A 27675-nucleotide genomic window follows, 5' to 3' on the forward strand; every position below is an offset into this window, starting at 1 on the left:
CTTGCAGGTAAGGCCCAAGAGAGCAGCAGTGGAAGGCACTGCTGCTGTTATTTAATTACCTCCGGAGACCTGGCAGTCCCCTTGGAATGATAAGGAACAAGAGACTCTGTGATTATAGAGGCCTCCAAAGACCACTGATGACAACTGTATGGCTCAAGGGCAATAGCTGAGACTCTCAAAGAGAAACGAGCAAATATGTCAGGACTGTTATGGGTGCTAGGCCCTGGTTAGGTTTGAGGTCACTTGCCGCTTGGTTTTGCTTAGTGAATATTCAGAGTAACAAAGCTACCAACATTTACTGGGCATTTACAAGGCTCTGGGTTACCCCTTCCGTACTTTACATTGACTACCTCATTTAATTTCCATAAAAATCCTATCGGGTATCTAGTATTAATACTATTCCTTGCAGATGAGGCCATTAAGACACAGAGGGGTTATTTAATGTGCATAGCTACCAAGTGAACAAGCCAGGGTTTGAACCCAAGCAGTCTGGCTCAGAAGTTATAATGTTAACTGCTGAGTTACGTTGCCTCATATCATCTTATGCTACTATACTAGAATCAGAAGATGAGGACACTTGGACAGATGAAGAAAAAGGAGAGCCAGAGAGATGAACAGTCTTGCTCAAGAGCAACCAGCTTGATACTTTCATCCTCCCGGCTGCCAGCCCTCTCACAGGGCTGCCTCCAGCATTCACGGGTGCCTGTTATGTACAAGGCTGTACATGGTGTGATGGGGAGGAAGCAGCAAAGTTCAAAATCAAGAGGCTTTCAGTTCCTCTCTGGGCCTTGGTTTCCTAATTTGTAAAATGAGGAGTTGAACTAGAAAACTCAGGTTCAAAGGTACTTTCAGCTCTCAAATTCTGAGTTTATGACTCAGGGACATTTAGAATCTTGTTAGGAAACAAGACAATTATACATAAAAAGTGCATGTAACCACAATAACACAGACCATACCACGAGAGCCATTATTAATTGTCAAATGAACAACCAGGCAGTGGGTGCTACAGACGTTCAGAGAAGGGAGAGTATCCTATAGAGCAGGAAGCCACCTCAAAAGAAAATATACTGAGCAGGTTTTCAAGAATGGATACGAACTGAATAGAGAAAAGAAGGATGATTCTCCAGGTAAGGGAAACGACAGGAGGAAGAAAGGGTAGGATTTACCACAAACATTATTGAGGGTGACCATAAAATGGCCCAGGCCAAAACGAGCTACCTAGGCCACACCAGCTGTGCTAAACAGGTATGAGAAGATCTGGAACTGAACTTACCCAGTGACAACCTATGGCCTTAGGCAAGTCACTTAATCCCTACCTTGAAGGGGCGTTGTAAGAGTAAGTAAAATTTCTAAAAGAGCTCCTGGCACACAGTAGGTGCTCAATAAATATAAAAGTATTTAATAGCAGCAACACAGATTTTTCATCCTGTGTGTTTTCTATGGCACCAAACCACCTCATCTGCAACACTCATCTGCCCACCATGGTGAGCCTTGCATTCCTATGTTCCCTAAAGATCATAGGCTGTTTGAGTGCAGGAATTATGTTGGCTTCATCTCCTTATCCCTAGCACCTAGCCTAGGGTCTGACATGTTTAAAGCACAAGCAATATCGACAGTGGATTCTGGTCAGGCCCCAAAATACAAACTACAATGAGCAGATTTACCATTCCAGAGGCCAGAAGGAGGGGTGGTGCTCAAACAAAAACATGTTTGATGGGGGAGGGGTCCTGCACCTACTTCTTGCTTCCTGGGGTGAACACCCTGTTGAAAAAGGCTTTCTTTGGATTTTGACTAGGAATGCAAGCTTGATTACCAGTGTCCTTGCTGAAGGCCTAGACACTAATGTACAAACCAATCTTATGATTGCAACCTTACAGGCATCTGCAAACCACGGAGTTAATTTTCAGGGTACACCTCATCGAACAAGTCAACATTTCCTTTTGGTATTTAAAGTAACCACATAGAAAGGATCACAGTTGAGCAGATTCGTGCTCTAGCCGCCTGCAGTCTGCAGCAGAAAAACACAGATGATTCACCAGATTTGGTCCCAGCAGCTCCCTTTATAATAAATTGGCAAGTGACTCTACATATCCCCAGATCATTAATTTTCACAGGGAGCAGGCATGGCTGTGGGACAGGTCTGTCTCCCATTGAAAGAGTGTGAATTCCTGGACTCAATCCCCTTCTTCATGCCTGCAAATGATGGAGATAATTTAAAAAAAAAAAAAAAAAACCATACAAAGCTTGTATTTCTTTGCCAAGCAGTGGGCAACAAGTATTTACTAAATGACCATGGGCCCAGAGCACAGTCAGACTATGGTAAAGAATATACTAGTTGCCTGATTTCTTCATTTCCCTTTTTTTTTTTTTGAGACAGAGTCTCCCCTCTGTCACCCCGGGGTTGGGTAGAGAGCCAGTGGCGTCATCCCAGCTCGGGACAACCTCAAACTCCTGAGCTCAAACAATCTTCCTGCCTCAGCCTCCGAGTAGCTGGGACTACAGAGGCACGCCACTGGGCCCAGCTAATTTTTCTATTTTTAGTAGAGACAGGATCTTGCTCTTGCTCAGGCTGGTCTCGAACTCCTGACCTCAAGCAATCCTCGTGTCTCCACCTCCCAGAGCGCTAGGATTATAGGCATGAGCCACCATGCCCCATGGAGTTGCCCCATTTCTAGCTTCTTCCTCAGCAGTCCACCTACCACACCACAGCAACACTGATCATTTCCTGGTCATATCACTACTTGCCCAGAAGTCTTCAGGAGCACCCAACTGCCAACAGGATAAAGCCCTAACTTCTATTCTTCTAACAATCTGGCTTCAACCTACTCTTTCAATCTGTTTCCACAGTTTCTCAATGTCCAACCCAGAAGAATGGCTGCTCCCTGCCTCTGGCTCTTTGTTCCTGCTGCTCTTTTTTACTGGCTCCCCCATCCATGTCCACATGGCGAGGTTCATGTTTCCAGGCACAGCTCAATGCCAATTCTTCCACCAAGTTTTCCCAGAACTTCATTTTCTAGAAAGATGGATCAAGTTTAGGGTTTTTTTTTTTTCTTTTTTTTTTTTTTAACTAACAACTCCTTTGAGAACCTAATGAAAGGTATGGAACCCTTCCTAGAAAAATATACATGCACACAGAATTACACATAGAATTTCAGGGATCCCCCTGAAGCCATTCCATGGACCCCAGATTGAGACTCCCTGATGAAGATATCTTTCTTCGAGTACTCATAGGCATTCACCCAAATATTCACTGACAATCTACCAGTCTTAGGAGCTGTGCTGGTGCTAGAGACACAAAAACGGCGTCACAATCATCTTCTCAAGTAGTTCACAGGCTCATGGGAAACGTGTGTAATCACGGTTCTAACTGCTTTATGAGAAACATAGGGTGAAGTAGAAACTTCAAGAAGGAATGACTTATGGATCTATTATCTCCCCAACTAGAATAAAAGTCCCTTGAGGATAATATCTTTGAGAGTATTATTGTAATATTTAGTATAATGCTGCACATGTGCACGTGCACACACACACACACACACACACACACTCTACATACGTGGTATTTGTACAATGACAGAATGGAGCCAATGAGAAGAAAAAGCAAGTAGAGGCACAGCCCCCACTGCCATCACCCACATATGCCAGAAACCCTTGAGATCCCATTAATGTGGTCCCATTATGAACCAACTATGCTATTCAAATTATCCCAGCCTAATTTGGGCTCCTTGTACCCTGAATTGGCTTCATCTCTGTCCCTAAGTAGAGAATATACCATAAGATACTATATTTTACAAGGTCCAAAAAGTTTCATTTCATCAAGAAACACTGCACTCTAACCACATCCCTCTCTGTCTGGAGACTTTCTGTACTGACAATTCACCTGTCACTCCTTCCTTGGTGGCCAACAGATAGTTCTGCAGGAATATGGAAGAGCTCTGACACTTCATTAGTAGGAGACGGGGCTTTCAGAGGTCAGGTAATTGAGGAAAAGAAGTAAGTAATTTGAAGTTGGGAATGTGATTCTCTTTACAAAAGCCAAATTGGTTGAATGTTTTGAAACTGGGCTTAAGGGGTTACGCTGAAACTCTTCCATAATTTATCACTTCTGCCATTGCTGTATCTTAGAACTGCTGTTTAAGAAACACTGACATTCAACAGCAAAGCAGGAAAGGCACCCACTATGGTACGGGTCATACAAAGCTGCCGCTCTCAACCTTCTGTTTCTTAGAACCCATCGATCATTCTGGTAAAGAGCTAGGTCCTACTATTCTAGAAACAAAAAGTTCCCTTCTTCTGAAATGGACATTTATACATGCAACCTGGTGTTTTTTACCCCTCCTGTTAAAATAAAATACTAGTTTTATTCAAATATGGTTTTTGTAAAAATAAGTATGCCATTCATCCATTGGATATCAACAAACTCAATTAATAAAATTAGAGGTCAACAAATATTTGGAAGTTAGATTAAGTTTATGGAATAATTATCTTCAAGACCCACATCTTATATGACATACAATGTTTATGGATTATGCTGTGTGATGTGATGTAGCAGACACTAACCCTACTAGTAATACAACCCACTGCTCACCATACCATTGTCCAAGGCACCTAGAGAAAAAGAAATGAGGGGATTTTTAGAAATTCTGTTCCTGTATTTATTATTTACATGACGTTTTCAGGACATAAATAATTACATTAGTATTTTAGAGAGTAGTTTTACTGTACATTAAAAACATAAACTGGTGAGCAGTGGGAATTAAGAGAAATAAATCCCTACGCTGACAGGCATAGCGCAGGATGGGACAGATCTTTGCACTTCCATACCAGCATCCCCTCCGTGTGCACTACCTCTAAGCCACTACATTGGGTATAGAAGTCTTTTTGAGACTCACTGGTGTAGAAGACCAGGGCTCAGGGCCAGAGGTGGGAAACTGAGGGCAGAGCCAGCCTCTTGCAGCCACTAGATCAATACAAAGCTTTAGACCATCTTACACCCTGCCTCTCTAAGCAATGCAGCATCTAATTTCTAGCCAGGAGAGGAAAAACAAGTGTTACCACCGTAAGCCCAACGGAACCCCACAGGGAACAAAAACAACCTGCCTCCTAAATATCCTTAGCTTCAGAAGGACTGCTTGGTATTTGAGAACAAGTCAGGCCAGGGCTCCTCACATAGAACACAGCTGAACAGTATGAGGTAGAGATCCCCGTCTCTGAGGCTGTGACTGCAGGCTGGTCACCAAGTCACCTGTGGCCTGTTTCCTCATCAAGAGGGGCTTGGATTAGATGATCTGCAATTCTGGGAATCCCATATTTGTCACCAGAAGATAATCTGACCTAAAGACCTGACACGACAATAACTTAAACAGTTTGAGGGTGAGAAAAGATTTCTTCCTTCCATCTGCACTAGGCACCCACTCTATAGCCTCCTATAACACCTTTCCTCCATGGACCCAGAGCACTTGGGTAGCCTGTGCCATGGAATAAAGCTACAAGTCCCCAAAGTGGGTGTGTGACAGATTAATCCAGTACACCTTTCTTAAATGGCCTACTCCACAATGCCATCGAGGGGCTGGCAGGAGGGAGGCAAGGGAAGGACATCTGACAGAAATTTTTCATACAAAAGCCATGTGAAGATTCAGGTTTCCATAATAGATCATGTCCACTGAAATGAGTGTTTAGATTATTCTCACTTAGGGCAACTAACTGTTCCAATTGAAGTATTATTATTTTATAACCAAAGCATATTTTTATACTAGGGCTTGCACCATTAAGCAAGAAACAACAATGTGAGCAATTCCTCGTGCCAACTCAAAATACCTCTGGGTGCAAACATGCCAGCATTTAGACCACAATACCCCCTAAGTAAGAAATTGTAGGAGGCCTCAGCACATTCCCTAGATAGTTCTGTCATTAATTCAAAGAGTCCCCCCTCCCCAATCCTACAGATCAAATGCTGTGTTACCTTTTACAGACCAACTCAGCTTTCTATTGCCCTTGCCTCAAATCCAACTCCTGTGCTCCAGGTTCCAAAGCAAAGCAATTTTGGCTAAACTAAATCTATCTGGTATCAGGCAGAAACAATCCCCTCAAACCCACCCCCTTGCCTTTTTTTCCTTTTGGACAGTAAGATCAGGACAAGCAAATGGTCTACTTTATATAATATTTGCATAGAGCTTTGTAACTTGCAAACCACCCACACATTCATGATCTCACCTGAGCCTTGTAACAACCCAATGAGAGAAACCTGCTCTCTCTCTCTCCAGTAAGGTATGCCTCCCCCATAGGGCTGTTATGGGGATGGCATGCAGTAAGCACACACTAAGTGCTAGCTACTAGCCATATGCTATGGTCTGAATGTTGTGCCACCCCCATTCATATGTTAAAATCTTCACCCAAGATGACAGCATAAGGAGGTGGGGCCTTTGGAGGATGATTAGGTCGTGAGGGCAAAGCCCCTGTGAATAGGATTAGTGTCCTTATAAAGTGGCCAGAGAGATCCCTCCCTTCTGCCATGTGAGGTTACAATGAGAAGGAGCTGTCTGAACCAGAAAGTAGGCCCTGATCAGACACTGAATCCAGCAGCACCTTGGTCTTGGAATTCCCAGCCTCCAGAACTGTGAGAAATAAATTTCTGTTGTGCACAGGGTATCCAGTTTATAGTATTTTGTTTTGGCTGCCCTAGTGGATTAAGACACCCATAAACACAGCAAATATTATTTACCCATTTTATGAGCAAGAAACTAAGATTCAGGTTAAACACTTGATCGTAGGCAACGAAGCCTCTAGGGAGCTAGAGCAAGCCAGGAAGGTGGAAAGCCCAGTGCAGGATTCTTTCCACCACCATGTCAATATAGATCCTAACTGCCTCTAAAAACTTACAACTATACATTTCCATGTAGGCTTAGACACACTGACAGGAAGGGTGCTTGAAGTTCTGGTCCAGTTCTCTGCTGGCCACATACTCAGACCTTTGTATCATTTCTCCATAATGAATGCAGACTCGCTTTGTTTTTTTGCACCACACAAATGTCAAGCTTTCAGACCAAAGGCCCTACATTACAAGTACAAAGTATCATTTAATTACACTGCCGCTTCAGCTCCAGTTATCTGCTTCCCAGCTCCTAACTCCCACTGGGCAGATTCTGAAACTGCATAGGAGATTAAGTCAAGAAGGAAGAACAGGAGAGACATTCTCTCCTTGAACTTTCTTAAATAGAAGAGGGGGAAAAATGAAAAGAAAGGCCTATTTTCCAAGGAGGGGGCTGGGGCAGCGATCTTTCCATTAAGCGGACCTGCATAAGAATGTATAGATTATTTAACGCCGGGGGTGGCTGTGGAGTGAAATAAAGGAACCTTTGTGCAATGCCAACCACAGCTCCCTCACGCTTTCCCCACAGTCAGGCATTTCACCCAACTCTCTAAATCATCAAGCTCTAATGCACCCCATCTGTGCACCGGCTGGAGCCAATGAAACCGAAGCCTATGCTGACTTTGGCCTGGACTTGTGAATGAGTCTTTCTGCCCCAAAAGGGGCAGGAAGGAGGACATGAGGCCAACAAAGTCTTTTTTTGCTCTTACTTGTCTTCAAGGTTCAAGCTCCAGCCATCTGTCTATTTGGTCATTTCTTGTGCTCTTGCCATGGGTCAAGTTCTGACTGGGAGACACAAAGGTGACAGGCCATGGCCCAAGGACGTGGAAGGGCTCACAGGAGAGAGAAAGGAGGTGCAGAAAGAAGGGTGCTCATGGTAAAGGCACAGAGGCCTGAAATACTCCTGCCTGCATATTCAGGGAATGCTGCTTAGTGCCCAGTGGCTGAAACAAAGTGAGGAACTGGCAGAAGACCTAACTCAAAGCTAGGCTGTGCCAGATCGTCAAAGGCCCTGTACACCAGACCAAAGGGATAAGACATAAACTTTCAAGGCCATTACCATTTCCAAAGATTCAGCTTCTGCCTGTCTTACAAGGCCCAGCTCAAATAACCACCTCTTTCAGAAGTCCTTACTGAGCACCTACTCAAAGTAATCACTCCCTCTTCTGAGAGCCTCTGATTTGAGATCTTGGACAACTTTTATGAGTCTCAACTTCTCCATCTGTATAAAATCTGACTAACATCACCTAACTTAAGGACTTCTTATGAGGGTTAAGTGAGATAACATTTACAAAGTGTCAAGTAGCAGCTTTTACTACACAGACAGTGCTAAAATACACTTTACTGGTACCTCAATGTCTTATAATACATAGCAATTCCTCCTTGTATTAAGATGATGCCTTGGCTTCCCCACTAGAGACAGGCAAACACTTTCTCTGGAGAGTTCCCAAAAGAGGACATTCACAATTCCCCTCCAAGTTTGCAGGCCACTTCCAACGCCCAGGGGGCTGACTCCTCTCTTCCCTCACTGAGGTAGCCTCCCCACACCCAAACTTCCAGACTTAAGGGGTTCCCCAAAATTCAAAGGGAGTCTGAGAAAAGACAGATTAGTTGAAAGAAGAAAACTAAAGGCTGACTGAATCATAAACAGCATAAAGGATAGTAATTAGTAGAAAATTAAGAGAAGGAAAAGTGGGGCAGAGTGAAAGTCTGGCCGGAGGACAGGGCTCCAGGAGTCCAACTCTGTGGTAACCCTAAACCCTGGAATAGGCCTAGAACGAGGGGTTCAGTCCTCGGGCTTGATTTGAGAACCCCCACTACCACAGACGTGGTTGTCTGGGCAGCCATCTCCACTTCCTATGTCAAACCAGCCAGCTGGACAGCACTGTTCTATGACCGTCGGCTGGATCCTTCGCCCCTCTCTGGCTGGGGTTATCAAACCAGAAGCAAGAAAGCGACGCCACCTTTCCCAGCAGTTCTTGTAAATAGATCAGAACACTGATTAAAGAAAAAAAAAAAAACTAAGTTCATCTGGGTCTGCATAAAGGTTTGTTTGTTTTTACTTTAATGGTAGAAGACTGGATTCTGGGTAAAGACACTTTTTAAGGGAAAAGTCTTCCATGATGTCTTTGTCATGCTGCCTAGTAAAACCAGTTTCTCCTCCCCTGGGAATCTAGGGCCAGGAGGGAGGCAGCTCCCAGGAGAATGCTGCCTGAAGGATCCAGTTCCTGGATTGCACAACAGGGATGCTGGGTTTATTCATTTATTAGTAACCCACCTAGCTCCAACTTGAGGAGCTTCAGCAGCTGCTTCCTAAGGAAAAACAGGGTTTCATTCTTTCTTCTCATTATGACCAAAGTTCACACCATATTACCTCATGTGTAAGACCTAAAGGCCCCCAACAGGCCAGTGGGTCAACTCTTCAACAAGGCATTTTTGGTCCTCCCCAAAGACCACCCATTTTATTACTCCCACAGTCTCACAACTTTCCCAGGGACTATTTCATCTCAGCTAAAGAAACCCTCTTATAAGAGGTTTGCTTTCCTAGAATTCAGTTTCACAGCCTTTAACTGCCAACCTAAACCAAGCAAGCAAGGCATAAGGCTCCAATCACTGCTCAGCCCATCCCTTCTCTGGCCCACAAGCTGCTAGCCCCCAAAACCTCTAACAGGGATGATGTCTGATTTCCAATCTAACAAATGAAACTACTATCCTGTCCCTCCAACTCGGGAGTTATTTCTCAGTTGAGTGAGACAGTCATGCGGGTCAGCCTCCCCTGTAAAAACGAAGGAGTACAGATAGCCTGGTCTCCTGGGGAGAACTTGTACACCTCTGTAACACTAGGAGCAGTAAGCACCCTCCCTGAGGGTGGGCAAGGAAGGCCTGCAGGAAACGTGTACCTTGGAAATTAGTTCATCGTGATTGGCCAAGTGAGCTCTGCAGTGAATGCAGCTATAGGTCCGGTGGCAGGAAGGCAGGTATGCCTGGAAAGTCTTGGATCTTGTCATCTTCACCATTGGCGCCGCTGAGTGTGGGGTGAACTCCGGGGTGGCCCACGAGGCACTCCCACAGGACGGGTCGCACGGGAAACACCGGAAGACACAGGTAAAGGCCGTGGTTTGGCAGGGGGTGGGTGTGGGGCAGGCTCCACACACTGGTGATGTCTTCAGAGGAAGGACCCTCAAGCAGAGGTCTAGGGCTGGCTCTCAGCAGCCTGCAACATCAAGATAAGGGGAGTATCATTAGCTGATGGAGTGGGGATTCCTATAAAGCAAGGAGCCTCCAACTGCCACCCAGACAGAGGGGAACACTTACAGGATAAAATGAGCCCCTTGTCTGTTTCTTGTACTATGCCTAAGATGCCCAATGAATGAGAAAGAAACCACTGGAGACTCCAGTCTTGCTGCTTTTCTAGAGTAGGAGGTTCAGTATCAACACAGCACATTCAGCACTTACCAGCACACCCTCCACAGACACCCAGCACGCTGGCACCATCACCATTCCCAGGCAGCCCTAGATAAGCTGGGCTTGAAGATGTGCCACCTACAGCCCCAGGGAGAGGACTCCTAAGGGCCTCATCCACCTGAGTCAACCAAGGTGAGTGGTAAGAAGAGGAGAAATTCAGCCTCTAGATATTCGCTATGTCCAACGGTCACATATGGATTTCTCATCCATTTCCAGATGCCGAGAGTCCAACACCTGAAGCTATCGCTGGCAGAAGCAGTAAACCCCATGCCAGCCTTTGGTTAAGGATTGAGCATGAGATACAAAGGATCAACTTCCTGATCGGCAGGACCCCTAATGGTTAGCCGGCTGTTTTGGAAGAAGCGAGTCTCTTTCCAATACCTGACTCAGAACTAAAATCTCAGTACATCTTTTTTTTTCTTTTTTAAGTGAATGAAATCAATGGTGTAATCAGACTCTTGCATCTAAAATTCACAATAACAGTGAATTTTACCAGACTTTCTCCCAAACTCTCAGACTTTCCATTACTCATCCCACAGTACCAGACATCTCTCCCACTACAGCCTCAGCTCTTTCATTCTATTGGGAATCAAGGACACTGAGAAAGTGGGGTGGCCCCCAGGGTAACCAAGTGAGCAGTTAGTCCAAGTAAAGGTCTGAGGGCAGAGCCACAAGGTCTAAGACTCATGCTGCTTCTCTGCGGCTCACCCACCTGAGGCTTCGGCACCTGTCTACTCCCTGGGCTTCACTAATGGGGGTGGTGTTTCCACTTGCCTACCTCCCAGGAGAGCTGTGAGCGTTAATTAACACCTGCGTCATGCTTTGAAGATAAAATTATTTAGAGAGACGGGGAGGAAGACAACAAAATCAGATCTTCCTTGCTGGATTATGTCTGGGATCCATCTGGATGTTTAGAGAAAGCCTGCAAATCATAGTCCTCGTTTTCCTCTAAACCTCACTGGAACCAAATCTTAACAAAAGGAAGCTGTCCTCCTCCCTGACATCCTTCTCACCACAGAAGTCACCAAGGCAACCATACTCCTGGGACCCTTCCTGGGTGGCCAACACCACTGCCTGGCACTAGGCTGAAGGACAAGCCTAGTCACTAGCCCTCATGCCACAGTGAGAGCATGTCCCTTCTGCAGTCCTGGGCCAAGGAAGCTCCACATGCAAAATCACCAGTTACACGTGAGATGTCTGGCTGTTGAAGGGACTCAGACTTACAGGAACCAGGGCATAATGTAGGCTCTGCTCAGTCTCCCACCTCTATCTTTAAAGCCATGAAATCAGGTTATACTTAACATTATAGAAATACTTGAAGGATACAGAAGTGGGAAATAATTCCCTCAACTTTGCCTCAGAGTTAGGCCTGGCCAGAACAGGAGATGGGGAAGGAAGATACATAAACCCTGGGGTCCAGAGCCCCTTCGTCACACGCTGGGCATACTCTGGGTAGCGGGCGAGGTGAATGGGCAAAGCAGCCATGGTAGACCAATGCTGTTGGGTGCCCAAGCACCACAGGTGGTAGAAAGAGCCAAGTACCCCACTTGAAGTTTCCTGAAATATTCTCAACCTTTCCAATACTCCTCTTCCAGGACAGCATTTCCAGGAAAGGAAGCAGTGGTGAGTTAAGGTAAGGAAATAGGAAAGTGAGCAGTAGGCTTCTCCCAGGCCAAACACTTCAAGTCCACAGCCTTCCCTGCCCACTGGGGAGCACCGGACCCATCTGTCTTATACAAACACTGCGGGAAGAAAAGGAAACAATGACACTGGCTGCCAGTCTGGGTTTATCGAGCAGCTACAGTCTGTTTTCTTATACGTGCAGACAGCTTCTAAATTATGCATTTCCCCAGAGTAGAATTATTTCTTCTCTCACTTCTTTTCCGTAGGAAACCCAAAAAAAGTTTCACAGGCGAGGTTTCTGGTTATGCTCAGCTTCATATCTGAATCCCAAAACTTATTCAAAACTACCTTCCGCAGAATAGGCATTTATACTCTTGTGTTAAATGTGAGTTTGTCACACACAAACACACACTCGTGTACACACATTCATTCCTCGCCACAGCTCAGAATTCAGAAAGACGAGAGCAAAATCCACCACGCAAGCCACAGCCCAGGTTGCCTGGTGCTAGGAACCGCCTGGAGAGCCGGGACAGCAGGCATTGGACTTTGCTGCCAGAGTCACTCTGCTCCTCTCCCTCTTTGATATGAATTCACAGGCATCCTAAAGAGGCGATTCCTTCCCTGAGAAGAAGAAAGGGGGGGAAACGTGGCTTGCTGAAACGTGAGTCCTGTTCAACTGGTACAGGACAAACTAGAGGGAATGAGGGGTGAGTGGAAAGCAAGACGAAGCGGGATCAAGAGAGGCCTGTGGGGCTGAGTGAGAGGGAAAGCTGGGAGCCAGGGACCGAAAGACAATCATCTGTACCGTCTTCTTCACTTTTAAGCGAAAATTTTAAAAGTCTCTCCTTTGAGTGCATTCTTGGGAAGGAAAATAAATAGATGAATTTTTTTTTAAAGAAGAAATGAAGAGTATGGGGCTGCAGAACTCATCATTTTAATTTCTGGACTTTAGCCCCTGTTAATGGGGTCAGAGGGTCCACAGGGCTTCATAAGTCCAGCTCACTGAACATATTGGAGTCCAAATTGATTTCTAACAATAATCAAATGAGCTTGATATTTAAAAGCCTCAGGGCACATGTACAAATTAAACACCATTTTCAGTGAACTAATAATCCATCACAGTGGAAATTAAAGGAAGATTTGCTACTACCCCCAGCTGGCTCATGCTGAACAGCATGGAAAGAAAAAACATGAAATATTATGATTAAAAACAAAGATCTTCAATACACTACCTCAAGAGCCAAATGCACGGGGAATGGATGCCAAACCCGGCTGGCCCACCTGACAGACAAGACTTTTCCACAAGGAGTCACAATTGCAGCTGGGACTCCAAACAGAACCTTCTGAGTGTCACCAGGACAGAGGGGTAAAAGGTTCGAATTCTTTAGTTGAGTCGCAAAAGAACTTGAGGAATGATGGGGAGGCAAGGCTGGGCCACCACACACAGAGCCCCAGAAAGTGACCTGAGGAAGTGCAACTCACTATAGGAAGTCATTCCTCCAGACACAGGACAGGCCTGTCCCTAAGGTATGCCTCTGTTTTGCTGGTTTCATGGGGTGTTTTGGAATAGGTGAAGTCTGGAAAAGCAGTGGGCTCTGGAATCACACAAACCAGTTCTCCTTTCTAGCTGTGTGACTTCTAGCAAGTTATTCAACCACTCTGACCCTCAGCTCCCCGTTCCCTAATAATACCAACCTACATAGGGTTCTAGGTATTACATCAGATGATCTAAGTGCTTACACAGAGCTGGCACACAATACACACCCAAACTGTAGTGGTAAGTGAAAAAAAAAAAGGTGCTGCTGCTTAAAAAAAGAAAGAAAAAGGAGGCCTGAGAGTTCAGACTGACACAGAAATTGGGGTCCTCTGAGAACATCTTATTCCTTCTCTTTCTATCCAAGTTGAACCAGCTGCCTGTGTAACTAGATTCCTTCTAGTGGAATGGGTGGCCTGCCCCTGCCTCCCATTAGGACCCTTTAACCTGTCTTCAAGCAGCCCTCTGAGATGGTAGTTCTGGGACAACATCTCTCCAAACCTAGAATTCTTTTCACAGCTCCATCATGTACTAGCTGTGTGACCTTGGACAATTACTTAAGCCTTCTGGACATCAATTTCCTTGCCAAAAATAGGGGTAATAATATTATCTATCTCATAAGGTTCTTGTGAGGATTAACTAAGTTAATAGATACAAAGTTCTCCATATGCGCCTGGCATGTAGTAACCATATAATTAATTCCATGTGTGTGTTACTGCTGACACCAAGAATGGCTTCAGATTCACCTAATTCTCCGCCTAACACCTAATACTCTACCTTATACTCTATTAATTGCACTGACATTTAAGAGTCTACCATGTGTCAAGAACTCTTAGGTGCTTAGGATTTGGCAACCTGGACCAAACTCTTCGCAGTTCCCCCTAAAACACCACATTTGCATTTCACGCCTCCATGGTTTTACTGAGGCCATTCCCTCACTCTGACCCAAGCTTCCCACCTCTCCTCACCAGGCCCTGACTTGTCCATGGAGACTCACCTCAGATGTCACCTCAACAATGGGCTTAGTGGCCTCTCTGCGTTCACCCCTATCTTAATCTTATTAAAATTATCCTTTTCTGCCTCTGTATCCTTTACTAGAGGTAAGCAGGGACCGCGTTTTAGTCATTTTTGTACCCCCTGAACCCAGCAGCACAGGGCACACAGCAGAGGCTAAGTATCGCTATGGAACTAAACACCCTCTGCTGTCCACTGGGCGTCTGACTGGACCAGCTCACCTCCCCGCACAGGTAACACACATGGGAGGCCCTTCCCTTTCCTCTCCAAGGAATAAGGAAGGATTAGGTTACTGTAGGTCCACAGGCCCCATCTAACCCAATTTTCCCCTTACAACTTCCACTCACCTCCTCTGCTGAGATGCCCAGGAAAACCACCGTTCTTCTGGACTACAGACGACTTTTTAAAATCAAAGGCCTGTCACCGGCATCCATGATTATTCTTTACATTGCTGGGTCTAGGTTTTAAAAAAAACAACCCACCTCTTAGAAAGCCTAAAAAGGACTTTATGCTAGTTTGAAGGATAGGAGGGTAGGAGCATGAATGAGCAGCCACGTTTGGTTCTAGCATCCCTGAGGAACGAGAGAAGCCCTGATTGGAGGCAATGTTGGTGACGGTAGTGGGAAGGGAGGATGCAAGCCATTTCTAGGAGTGGGAGACAGAAAAAAAGAGACAGAGAATGACTACGGAAGACCTTTATCCCAGGACAACTGTCTTCCTTCCCCACCCTAATCTCACCAGCATCCTGAACTCACAGCAGGGAACACGGAGCCCCAGCTTCTCTGGCCTGCCTAAGGAGAGAAGCTGGCAGCAGTGGAGTCCAGCGTGCAGATCTACAGGCAGACGGACTTGGATTCAGTCTTGGTTCTTCTCACTAGCTACATTATCACTGGGCAAATTGCCTGAGAGCAGATAATAGTGCCTACCTTCTGGAGGAGACAAAAGAGTCAAATGAGATAGTGCAAGTGAGGCATTCAGCATAGCACCTGGCACATGGCTAATACCAGATAACCTTGATTAACTACAATCATCCTTACTAGCAAAAGAAGAAAAGCACAGCAATCGTTCCTAGTCACAAGACCAAAAAGAACAGTGTTCCTGTCCCTCAGGTTGACTCACAGTGGTTAGGAGGTTAGGGCCTAAACTAATCCACTTAAAGGTACATTGTGGTTTAAGTAGGCTTTTGTGGCTTAGCCGGGGACCTGATATTATTGCTGTCATTCCTAACAACAGACCACGCCATCACTTACTGTATTGGAAAAGCTGCCTCTGTGGTCCGCACCGACTCTACTAATCTCAGGATGGGGCCACTGTTGAAAACTTCTTTGAAAATCCTATTAAACCTGCCACTGAGTTGATGTGCAGGATGTACAGGAAAATCAATGTCATCATTTTAAAGATACCTCTTTTATAGCACTGGGCCCAGGTGGTACTTCAAATCCATCTAGCTGATAATAAAAACCAGCCTGGATGTTCGATAAGCCATTCTCCTTCATAAACAAAATCAACCATTCATCTCAAGCCAGGATATAGGGTCTAGTCTCGATTTCAGGGGGATTATCTATCAGATGATAATCCTACATGATCTCTAGAATTCCTCCAGCTCTTAAAGTCCCGCTTCCATGTAATAATCATGTCTCTGCCAGATGAATCCTGCCCCAGGGCAAAGTGTCCATCCACCAACCTTCATTCTGTTAAGACCGATATCAGTGAAGTCACAGAACATGCCAGTCTCACATGTCCATTGAGAGATGGCTACTGGACAATGCCTTTGCAATGTCTGTTAGCGGAGCACTGTTTTACCACGTGCCCCTTAGTTCAGCACTTTGCCTGGGGAGGCCTCCATGTGAGGTTTGCATCTGTTAGAACATGTGCATACAGAAGAGGCAGGTTGTTCAGGACACAGATTTTCTGAGAGCAATTTTTCCTGCGGGCGAACACAGAGGTGACACTGACCAATCCAGCGGACGAGATTCCCAGCATATCCCAAGAGCCTCTACCATGTAACTAACCATCTTGTAAGATCCTTTTTTTTTTTTTTTGAGACAGAGTGTCGCTTTGTTGCCCTGGCTAGAGTGAGTGCCATGGCGTCAGCCTAGCTCACAGCAACCTCAAACTCCTGGGCTTAAGTGATCCTACTGCCTCAGCCTCCCAAGTAGCTGGGACTACAGGCATGCACCACCATGCCCGGCTAATTTTTTCTATATATATTTTTAGTTGTCCAGATAATTTCTTTCTATTTTTAGTAGAGACGGGGTCTCTCTCTTGCTCAGGCTGGTCTCGAACTCCTCACCTCGAGCGATCCGCCTGCCTCGGCCTCCCAGAGTGCTAGGATTACAGGCGTGAGCCACCGCGCCCGGCCTAGATTCTTTCTTAAGAGCATCCCTCCATGAAGACAGACAGCATGACAAACACCAAAGTGAGACTGAGTAAAATAGGGGGTCAAATCAGGGCAGCCCAAGAACATGCATTTCTGATGGTCTGGCTGGAACCAGTGAAAAACATGGACTCTCCAGAGGAATGGAAGAGCTACCGAGCCTCCTAGCAAGGCTTCATGAATATCACTTATCACACCCAGGATTTTGAATAACAAAAATAAGGGCCCAAATCCAAACATTGATACCTTTGAATGCTAACACTGTTTGGCTTTGGGGCTGCATTCAGCTGCTTTCTCCTGAAATTCATCCCCCCCCCCCAACTGAGCCTCAATCTCCCTGGCTGTTCTCCTTCTTGGAGGTGCTTCCACTATGTGCCTGACTGCCTGCTCCCTGGGCACTCTCTACATCCTCTCAAGCCTTCTAAACCTGTGCCTTCCACTCCTCAACCCGTGATCCCCTTTCTAAAGGTCACCTCTAGCTAGCTCCTAGGAAGGTACTTCAAACTAAACACGTCCAAAGCCACCTTTTCTATTCCCCCAGCTCCCATCACCTTCACTCCATTCTGTTCCTTCTTCTTGAATGCCCAGTCGCCCAAGCAGAAAACACCCTTTGCTCTTCCCTTTCCTTCATTTGTCCCCTGGACAGTTGGTTCTGCTTCTTAAATCCACCCTCCCATTGCCAACCCACAGCCACCAGCAGCAGCACCGTGAGAGGCCCATCCTCTCCCATACTGGACTACAGTGACAGCTTCCTAACTGGTCTCCCTGACTCAGCTCTCACCTCTCCAGCCTATTCTAGAATTCTATTTATAAAACACAATCTGATCACATCTCTCTCATATTTCAAAACCTCCAGTGGTTTCCTAGCAGCCTATAGGACACGGTCCAACCCCTCAGGTGGCACCAAGAGCCTGGGCCCAATTCTCCTTTAGTCTCATCACCTCCCCACCCCACTCAAAACCTGTTCCCAACAGATCAAGCTCAGTCACTACCCTCTGCCTCTTCTCCAGTTGTTTCAGCTACCTGCAATGCCTGCTTAACCTACCTTCTCTGCCTGGTAAATGCCTGCTCATCCCTTAATACTCAGCTCAAGCAAGACCCTAAGCAGAGATGGTGGCCCCTTCTCCCAGCACACACACAAAAATTATTTTTTCTCTGGAATGCCATTTTATCACACTGTTCATGTATCTGTGTGCCCACAGGACTGGCAACTTCCTGCAGTCCATGGTCCAGTATTACTGACACCTTCCCCCCACGCAGTGGCTTCCCCAAGACTCACAGTGCCGGGCATATTGGAGATTCTTGATAAAGGTTAACTGGGTAAAATAAGCGACCCTCAGTGAAAGCATGCTGCCATGCAAAGCTGGCATTTTAAAAAAATCTCCTTACTTACTTTGCCACTATCCAGCACATTTAAAATATCCAATCTGGGTATTACATGGGATTCACACACCATTAATGCTCCACAAAGTTAAAAAGCCAGTAAACTCTTGTGACGCCAACTGACCTGGGCTGGCAGATGGAGCCTGAAACTCCGTAGTATCATGAAATCATGGCTCAGATGAGCCATGCCACATGAACCTCTAATGGTTTTACCAGGCTGCTGCTTGATAGCAGAAACATTTCTCATTCTGTCCACACCCCGCTCTCCAAGGCCTTCACAGTCTCTGTGTGCCCCTAGGGCAGCTTCTCAAGCAACCCTCCCCAGGCTGGCAGTGACTCCTAGACTCCTACCCTCGGACTTCCAACCTAGGCGTCTTCTCCCAGGGTGGTCCCCACAAAACCCCCAGAGCAGTCTGAGCTGCTGTTCTAGACAAGACTGAGTCAGAGAACAATGAAGTGTCAGACTTGGTTCAGGCCAAGAAGGAAAGGGACCCCCCCAACCCTGCCTCCACTACACATGCAGGAGTTGACGGTCAACTGCCCTTTCACCCAGCTCTAAGAGACTGCCGCCCTTCAACATCAGTCCTTGCTTTTGTATTTAATCATGCTCTGAGATGATAATCCCGGTTAAAACAAAACAAATACATTTTTCCTATGATCTGTGACCCAGAGAGGGATCTGGTCCATCCCTCTGCCCCCAGACAGGGCACTACTTGAACTATAATGAAAAATAGCCATTTAGAGATCTATCAAGAAAACAATGTTTTGGAAAATAGGGTCAGACATATGGGCTATCTTCAGAAGCTACTTCACCAGGGAACACACTCCTCTCTTAGCCTCCTCCAACTCCCACTAAGTCAGGTCCTCTATTCCATACACATAGTGCTATCCACAGCTGTATTTTTACTTTTATTGAGGTGATTTTTTGATTGTCATCTGTGTTTCCCACACTCAAATATGTGCTGAGCAAATGAATGTGTTGTGGACTACCGGCACCGTGTGACCTTGATTTCTCTTTAACTGCTGGTCCCCCAGGGCACAGCTGGGGCCCCAATTAGCTACAAACCATCCATCCCAAATCTGCCAATACAGTTCTGTTGTTCAGCTGTCAGCATGCCTTTGGCTTTCTGACTTTAATCTCCCAATTCAAATAAATCCAAAACTCTAGACTGACATCTGTGGCTGGGCTCTCTGCCTTTCCACAATTGGAATTTGGAAATTGAACTTTTTAAAACTCAAGAGCAAAAAAAAAAAGGGGGGGGGAAGATGCACTTTCAAAAGGATGCCTGTATGTCTAAAGACCCAGCTATCACCAGCCCAAAGCTGAATGTATTCTGTTCTAGGAATTACTAAACTGCCATCGAGTGGTACCCTTTACTGAGAGAGAGGAAAGGGGACAGGGTGGGAGACAGAGACTGATTCTACAGCAAATTTCTGGGTTTCTTTTCCATACGGGAATGGCAGATAGATTTCACTAAGAATCAAAGCCTCATTTCCTTTTAGGCCTGGTACATGAAGAGGAGACATGTGCATGGCCAGCACAGCTTTTTCATATAATTTTAAAAACCTCCACATAGCTAGTTGCTCATGGGTCAGTCTTCCCACTAGATTGCGAGCCATTCCTGGCCAGAGAACATGTCTGGTTAATCATCCCTCATACCTAGCCCAAAGCCTGGCAAGAGCTCAGAAAGCCTTGGTGGAAGGAAGGCAGGAGGCGAGGGGAGCTAGGGAGGAGACCCTGGAGCAACAGCCAATCAGCCTCCAGGATTCTACAATGTATTAAATTCCCTGTTCTGGGCCCATGAGGGGCCAAGTACTTGATAGACTATCTCACAATTCACCCTCACAACAACCCAGGGAGGCAGGCATTACTATGATTGTTTTCCAGATAAGGAACAGGCTCAAGTTAAACAAGCTGCCCAAGGTCATACAACTAGAAAGAATCAGAACCATGATTCAAATCACCCATCCCACCCCTCACGTGGATCCTTCCAACCAAGACAAACCATCGAGGGGTCTGAGGAAATGCATTCTTGGTCCCAGAGCCCTCCAGAGCTTCAAGCAGAATGGGAGTCTAAGTCAATTAATTATAATGCAAAACAAAGATGTCAAGTTTTCTTAAAACACCATCAGACTTGCAGCTGAACACTTAAATTGAAGAAATGGGGAAAAACAAATGAGGGAAGGAAATAACCTGAAGCAGGTGGGACAACAGATTAGGCAAAAGAAAAAGCTAGTTTTCAGTTCTTGTTGTACCTAGCTGATAATGGGGTGCTTAGCTTTAAGGCTGCAGTTAACTGCAGTGGGGATAACTTTTTCCCTCAAATCCTAAAAGACAAATTAAGAGCCTGTGAGCAAAACTAACTAAAAGCCCTATTTAATTTAGGTTTACATAATAGTCATGTTTATACCATTAATACTGCAAACACTGAAAGATAATTCATTTCTCCCTTATGGTCCACTTGGCAGTGAGTCAATTTAAGGAGGGACCCCCAACAGACAAAGACCAAAGTGGTAAAAGAAGAGATAAAGGGGAGGCAAATATAACGGCTGACACACACAGGAGTGATACAAACAAAGGAAGAAAAGGAAGAGGCAAAAATAGAAAGAGCAAGAAAAAGGAGGCCAAAGGCCAAGGATGCTTAGTAGTTTCTGCCAGAGAGATCAACCAACTACCCCAGCGGTTTCCAGACCTCAGACATGCGTGGGGCTGGCTGCTTTAGAAAACTGGGAAATATTTTGGGAGGATGTTGTTACTATTTGCTTGTTTCTGTTACTGATTCCCCATCCTGAAAATTCTGACTGTGTAGGCCTTTGGTGGGGCCAACAAATTCTTAAGGCAGCCAGGTTTGAGGATCACTAGAAACAATCTCCCTTTTGAGGACACCTATTACCCATGTCAGTTAGCCGTTGTTCACAGCCCTTCATCCGTGAGTTCTACTGAGAACAGAAATCACAATCCACCTCCACAGAGGTGGTGCTCTAAGTGCAGCAATGGTAGCCAAGCAGTATCACAGGGTTCTCTTTCCCCTATTTCACACTGAATGCCTGCTGAACATTCCCAATATCCTACCTCTTTTATGTTCATGCTTCTTTGCCTTTGCACACAGTCCCCCCTGGAGTGTTAGTGCAGGTTTAAATCCTCTTCATTCACAGCTCCACCTCCAAAAAGGCCACCCTTCTTTCTGTATCTCTGTGATGACTCTAAACTCTGTTATTTACACATATGTCTTTACCACTCTGATTGGAGTATATGCTCTTAGGGTCAGGGTCCATATCTTAACTCATCTCCATCTAGCAGAAGCCTTATCATCTGTTGAGTGATAATACAACAAAACCAAGGTTAAATTTCAGCCCTAGGCCAGAGGTTCTTCTTCCCTAGCTCAAAATAGGAACCAAAATGTTCTTGACTGGCAGGATGTACTCCATGCCTCCACTCCCTAGCCCCAAGTATTTCCAAACAGAACTCCTTGAGAAAACAAAACAAAACAAAACAATTCATTGGGAAGGTCAGTATTTCCTCAAACTTATTATCAAGTAAAACAAAATAGAGCTATTTCACACCCAGAAGATCCTGTTTGCGCCTCAGTGGCACCCATCTGCCACTTAGATGTCAACCCTTCCTTTCCCAGTGAGAAATAGGCAAGAGAACTCCAGATACTGGAGGCTAACCACATTCTGAGCCAGCAATCTAGTTTCAAATCAAAGCCACCGAGTCTGGACATACCACATTCTCAAGACACAGGGGAGGGCTGACAGCCCTGTAGCTCAGAAGACCACAAGTGTTGCTGACCCATCCAAGTAACAGGAATACAGGTGGCGGCGTTGCACCTCACTGGCAGAATGCTCCTTTGCCCAATTACAGGCGTTGCATCTTACTGGCAGAATGCTCCTTTGCCCAATTACAGAGAGAATGCACACTTTGCCTAGTATTGAGACACGATGGGCTATTTAGGGTTCAGGTCAGGAGCTGGTATTCTTCCAGAATGTGCAAGAGTAGAAAGAGCCCTTGGCCTGAGAAAGGTGTGGTTTCTAGTCTGTGCTTTGTCCTAATCAGTGTTGTCTTAAGTAAGTCCTTTTTGCCTGTTTAAGCCACAATGTTTCTATCGCTAAAATGTTAACACCTAAATGGATTTTAATATCCAATCCAGCATGTATCTAATTAATAAAGTTATAAATAATTATCTTGAAATTAAAGAAAATAAAAATCACAAGGGTAACACTGAAAAATATTAGGATATAGGGCCCTACATAGTCAGTAAAATCAAGCTGCACATTTGGCTCTATACTTTCTGGTAGCCAAAGCAAAAAGAGAAATACGATCAGTTATAAATTTTCAATTGTCCACAAAAAGAAAAAGCATACCAGTTCCCCTGGAGAGGCAAAGCTTTTCCTGGCACTAAGTCCTGACAGAAATTTCTCCCATGCACTTCTTAAAGGGGACATTAAGTGAGATTGCAGCTAAAGTCTTCAATAACATAAACCCTTATAAGAACTGTAGTAACAAGTTATATAAAGCTATTTCTGACAGTGTCCTTCCATGAAAGCAAAGGGCAGACACCGAAGTTCATCTCAATAAAGACAATTCTGGACAGCCTAAGATAAATATGGCCTAAGTATGGCAGCTTTCATTTGGCTCAGCTTAATCAAGTATAAAACCAAGAATGGCTAGAGGAACAGGTAGACAACACGTCCTTCCAAAAAATTCTGTAAATACTACTTCTTCCAAGTGGGTATTTGTTAAGAGCTGAGCAGCAGTCAGTTCGATTCGATGATCTCTAAATTCCATTCCAGTTCTGGTAGATGTAAGTGGCATTTCTGGTCTTCGTTTACTCACTCTAATTTAAGGCTCTGTGCCTAGTTTCCCTTGCATTCTCTCTCGTTTAATCCTCCCATCAATCCTGTGTGATAGGAACTATTATTAGTACCATTTTACAAATAAGGAACAAAGATTTAGAGAATTTTAATAGATAGCCAAGGTTACAGAGCTAATTATCCAGGTTTTTCTGGGCCCATCTCTTAGCCCCACTTACAGTGTCCTCCTGGTATTAAAGAAATATGATTACTGATAGAAATGCTAATGTTTGTCAGGAGTAAACAGTGAGGCCTAGAATAAGGTTACTGTGGGAGATAAGAGTTGTTTGGTAATAACAAAATAACAATGGAGCTTTTGGAGACTTTGCCAATCTTTAAAGGGAATTAAGGGGTGAAAAAATTGTGAAAAGCAGAAATTGCAAATGAAAGTAATCCCAGGGGAATACTATATTATCTCAGGAAAAGAAAGAGAAAAATTCTCTTTTCCTCTTCTCTTAAAAATAAAGTATTCTTTCCTACCCTAGAGACTGTAAAGCTTAAGAGTCTAAACCTTAGCTCTTAGTTCATTCATGCATTCAACCAACAAGATATTTATCCAGACTCCATACCAAGTACTGTCAGCAGTGAGCAAAACAGAAAAGCTCTCAAGCTTCCACTTTAGCAAACAAGTAGATAATATATTTACAGATGGTATTAAAGTACTTTGAAAAAAAATAAAGTTAAGGGGATTAAGAGAGGCTGAAGTGCAGAAGGGGAAGAACTGTTCTAGATAACTGGTCAGGGACACCCAAGTGAGATAAGGAGTTAGGCATGCAAAAGTTTGGAGAAAGGGCATCCTGGAAAGAGGTACTACCAGTAGAAAAGCCCTGTGACAAAAATAAGCATCACATGTTTTAGAAACCTCAGGAAGGCCACTGCAGCTGACGTAGAATGAAGCAGAGTGGGAAAGGATGGTAGATGAGGTAGGAGAAGCTGGGGGAGGGGGACAGGGCATGCAATGTCTCCAAGGAAAGCAGTTGGATTCTACCTGAAGGGCAATGAATGAGAAGCCTTTGGTAAATTGTATATAGGGAAGTAGCATATCACGATTTATTTTTAAGCCCTTCAGTGCCATATTCACAGCTCCCAGGGAAGAACCACGCAGGGGCAATCTTTTTTTTTAAATAGATGCAATCCTTTAAAGACTTAAGTATGTAACACCTGTGGTTAAGGATAACATCACCAAAAACTAAGAACTCTAACAAAATACCTTTAGCCTGCAGGTGCTGGCTAGCTTTCCCCCATTGCAAGCTAAGGTTGAAAATGATGTTTCTTGCTTTTCCAAAGCTTTATACCCCTTTATGCTCAGGGGGATGCTATTGTCAGAGCACCTAGTGGTTTGCCTGACAGACTCTAGGGAAATGCCAAGATCTTTTACAAGGGGAACCGATCTGACCCTCCATTTGAATCTCACCTGAACATCTCTTCCCTCTGCTTTTCCTATTCTAGGATATACTATCCCTTGCCATCCTTCTATTTCTTTCTTTTTCCCAGATGCCCAAAAACCATACATTCTAAATGTGAGCTGCTTGGCCAAAGTGAATGCTATTAAAGTTAATTCAAATAATCCCACAGTTAATTTTCTCAGATAAGGAACACCTTTGCAAGAAGGACCATAGTTGAATTTCAATTTGGGTAATTCAGAGTCCTTTTTGAAGCTAAACTGCAGCTTTAATTCAAAAAAATTTCTTTTACCAACAAGTTTGGACACAATTACGAAGAGGGAAAAAAAATCTAGTGACTGCATCCGCTTTGTGTGTGTTTATGCTTGCAGGCAGAGGTACCAGCATCACAAACTGAATGCATAACAAGATCCACCTGCACAGAGAAGCTGGGCAGTCACCATGGCAAAGAACCAGGACTGGGGTAGGCAAGGAGATATGGGAACTTTTGTCTCTTATTGACACCTGATGATAAACAAGCCCTGACTCCCCACACCCCAAGTAAAAAGAAAGTCATCAGCCTGCCTTTCCTCCAGGCCACACAGTCTGGAATATCCACACTAAACAAAATCAACCTTTTCTTCTGCGGGCCAATTGTTAATCCCCCAGGCTCAATGATTATGTAGCTGCCTCAAAACCATTTAAAATCATCAAGACAATGAAAATTCACATAATCTAAACAGTACTGCAACTCATCAGCACTACTCAGGTCCCACCCCCCTCCCCACACACACCTAGAAACATCCAGAACAGTGAACAGCAGCCCTCAAAGGGGCTGGGATGGGGTGGAAAAGAAGGGGTATCAGTCTCTTAAAGCCAACTGCTTCATGGCATTTGAAAACAACACTGAGCCCTTGGACTTTTCAAAGCCTAAGTTAGTGTGACTGGCAGCTGCGTGATTTTGGGATTGCAGAGTATGGGTCACATACCTTACCTTGCACTCCATATCCAAGTTAATGCCTTTCATTTCTCACTGCCCCCAACTGCCACCAGACCAGAGTTTATCAACCATCTGCATCACAATCTCATGGGCCACTTACTAAAGATGCAGATTCCTGTGCCTGAAAATAAATATTATCTCTATGCATATTTAAGCCTGAAGACCTCTGCCCTAAGGGATGTTTCTCAAACTGTGGGTCATGACCTGCTTGGTCAGGAAATCAAATTAATGGGTCATGACCAACAGCAGATTTGTGTTAATGAGATTAAAAAACATATGTATGTTTTTAACAGAACACACTGCAGGTAGTAAGGGTAATTATCGTTTTATCATTTTCTGGAACTTATTTCAGTTGCAGACCTATGTGCAGTGCTATAAAATGTATTCCTTAACTGTGGATCCCACTCAAAGTTTGAAAACCATGCTCCTAGAGAGAAAACAATATTCTTGTGCATGGTGTTTATTTTCCATTTTCCACCCCTAACTCCAAGCTTCTTGATTTTAGTTCAAGCATAGAAATCTCAAGACAGATCCAAGACATGCTGTAATCAAATCCTAAACTGGTAAGTCAAAGCTCAACTGAGGAAGGGGTTGAGCCCACAGGCCCCCAACTCCACTCCTGCCTGAGACCCTATAATGGAGCTGGGGACAAGGGATAGGACCAAAGGAAGTTTGCACAGCTATCCTCAGGCTGGGCCTGTGAGAACTTGTAGCCACTCATATCACAGTTCAGAAGAATGAAAATATTCCTCATCTGAGGCAAGAATCAGCCTCAGCATTAAGGGCTAAGAAAGTGAGCAACCAATGGACAGAACTCAGGTTACTGCCTGAGTTCCTGTGGCAGTATCTAGGTAAAAGGAAAGCTAGGGAAGGGTGAATCCAAGCTCACTGATCACAGGCCCTGTGACCCCCAGAACCAAAAGAACACTGGAGAGCATCCAAAGTGTGAGATCAAGTCCCACCCCAGAGCCAGTGAGGTGATTTACTTCTCAACACCCTAGATACCCTGCACCTCTAATGCTGTGAGTAAATGGGGTGCAGGGAAGCTGACAGCTACCCTTCTTGCATAATGCCCTGGGACAGAGGGCCCCAGCTTGCACACCTTATTGGAAGAAAGGAACAAGGAAGGAAGGGCAGGGAGAAAGAGATGAGCAACTAGCTGTCTTACTAGCTTTAGACTCACCAAAGGCAAAGGACTCACTCAAAAGAGCCTCCCAAGTTGCAAGAGATCAAATCAACAAGCAGGTCAGAAAGCAAAAACCCCGGCAAAGCTCAGGAGCAGTTCCGTGTGCCATTCACAGCGGCAGGAGGAGGGTGAAGGGTGAGGGTGTCAGATACGCACCAAGCAGAGAAAAACGGAGGATACTCACTCACTTGGCTTTTTAAACTCTTGCAGGTAAGAGCGAAGTCAGAGGTGGCAGTCCCTCAGACAAGAGGTCCAAAAGAACAGGTGTCCCTCCGCCCCCACGACGGGAGAATAGCCCACCACACGGGGAAAGATCGAGAGGAGGTCAGCGGCCAAGGAGGGTGAACTAGAAACAGTGAGAGCTTGGGGCTGCCCCTCAGCGCCAGCTCCTGGGAGGTTCTCGCCGGAGAGGCCCGTACATTCCTTGGGGCAGGAGAGAACTGGCGCCCACCTCCTTGGCAAGGACACTCGGGAGGCGCCGGGAAGCGGCCGGGCAGGAACTCGGCTGCGGTTACCTCGGCCGGGCCCGGGGCCGAAGCAGCACTCCTGGGAGCTCCAAGGGCGGCCAGTCTCCCAGAGGCGGGGCCCCCAGGGCGGCTCCCCCGGCCCCCAGTGTCTCCAAGAGAGACGCAGCGTCACGGGGACAGAAACGTCCCAAGCCCCACCCTGACCCCACGAAGTCCGAGCCCGCGGGGACTACGCCGAGGAGGCGGCGGCAGCGACCGGGTCTCCCCGTCCCCTCCGCCAGACCTCGCACCCCAGACTCGCCCCGCTCTCCGCACGGGTCCCCGGCCCCGACCGAGGGGCCCGCGCCACCTGGGCACCCTTCGCGGGTCGCCGCGGGGCCCGGCAGTGTTTGTAAACAAACCGGTCACGTGGCCCCGGCGGCCAGCTCCCGCCCCCAGCGCCCGCGGACCCCGCGGCACCCCACGCGGGACGGAGGGCGCGGGCCCTCCGCGGGAGCCGGGCGGCAGGGGGCACGGGGCTGG

General features: G+C 45.7%; 1 protein-coding gene across 3 annotated transcripts in view; it reads right to left on the reverse strand.

The window, feature by feature from the left end:
• Positions 1–27675, reverse strand: part of YPEL2 (yippee like 2) — a 59273-nt gene that overhangs the window by 31321 nt on the left and 277 nt on the right. The window contains exons 2-3 of one of the 3 annotated variants that reach the window (XM_045525631.1): positions 9769–10082; positions 4594–4608 (exon numbers count right to left, since the gene is read on the reverse strand). In XM_045525631.1, coding sequence (XP_045381587.1) covers positions 4594–4608; positions 9769–9885 — 132 coding nt within the window. In that variant the 5' untranslated portion in view covers positions 9886–10082. Of the gene's footprint in view, positions 1–4593; positions 4609–9768; positions 10083–26870; positions 27012–27675 lie in introns of those variants that run through there. The other 2 variants (XM_045525634.1, XM_045525633.1) reach the window with 2 other exon arrangements.

The sequence above is a fragment of the Lemur catta genome, chromosome 15 (assembly GCF_020740605.2).
Source record: "Lemur catta isolate mLemCat1 chromosome 15, mLemCat1.pri, whole genome shotgun sequence".
NCBI classification, from domain to species: Eukaryota; Metazoa; Chordata; class Mammalia; order Primates; family Lemuridae; genus Lemur; species Lemur catta.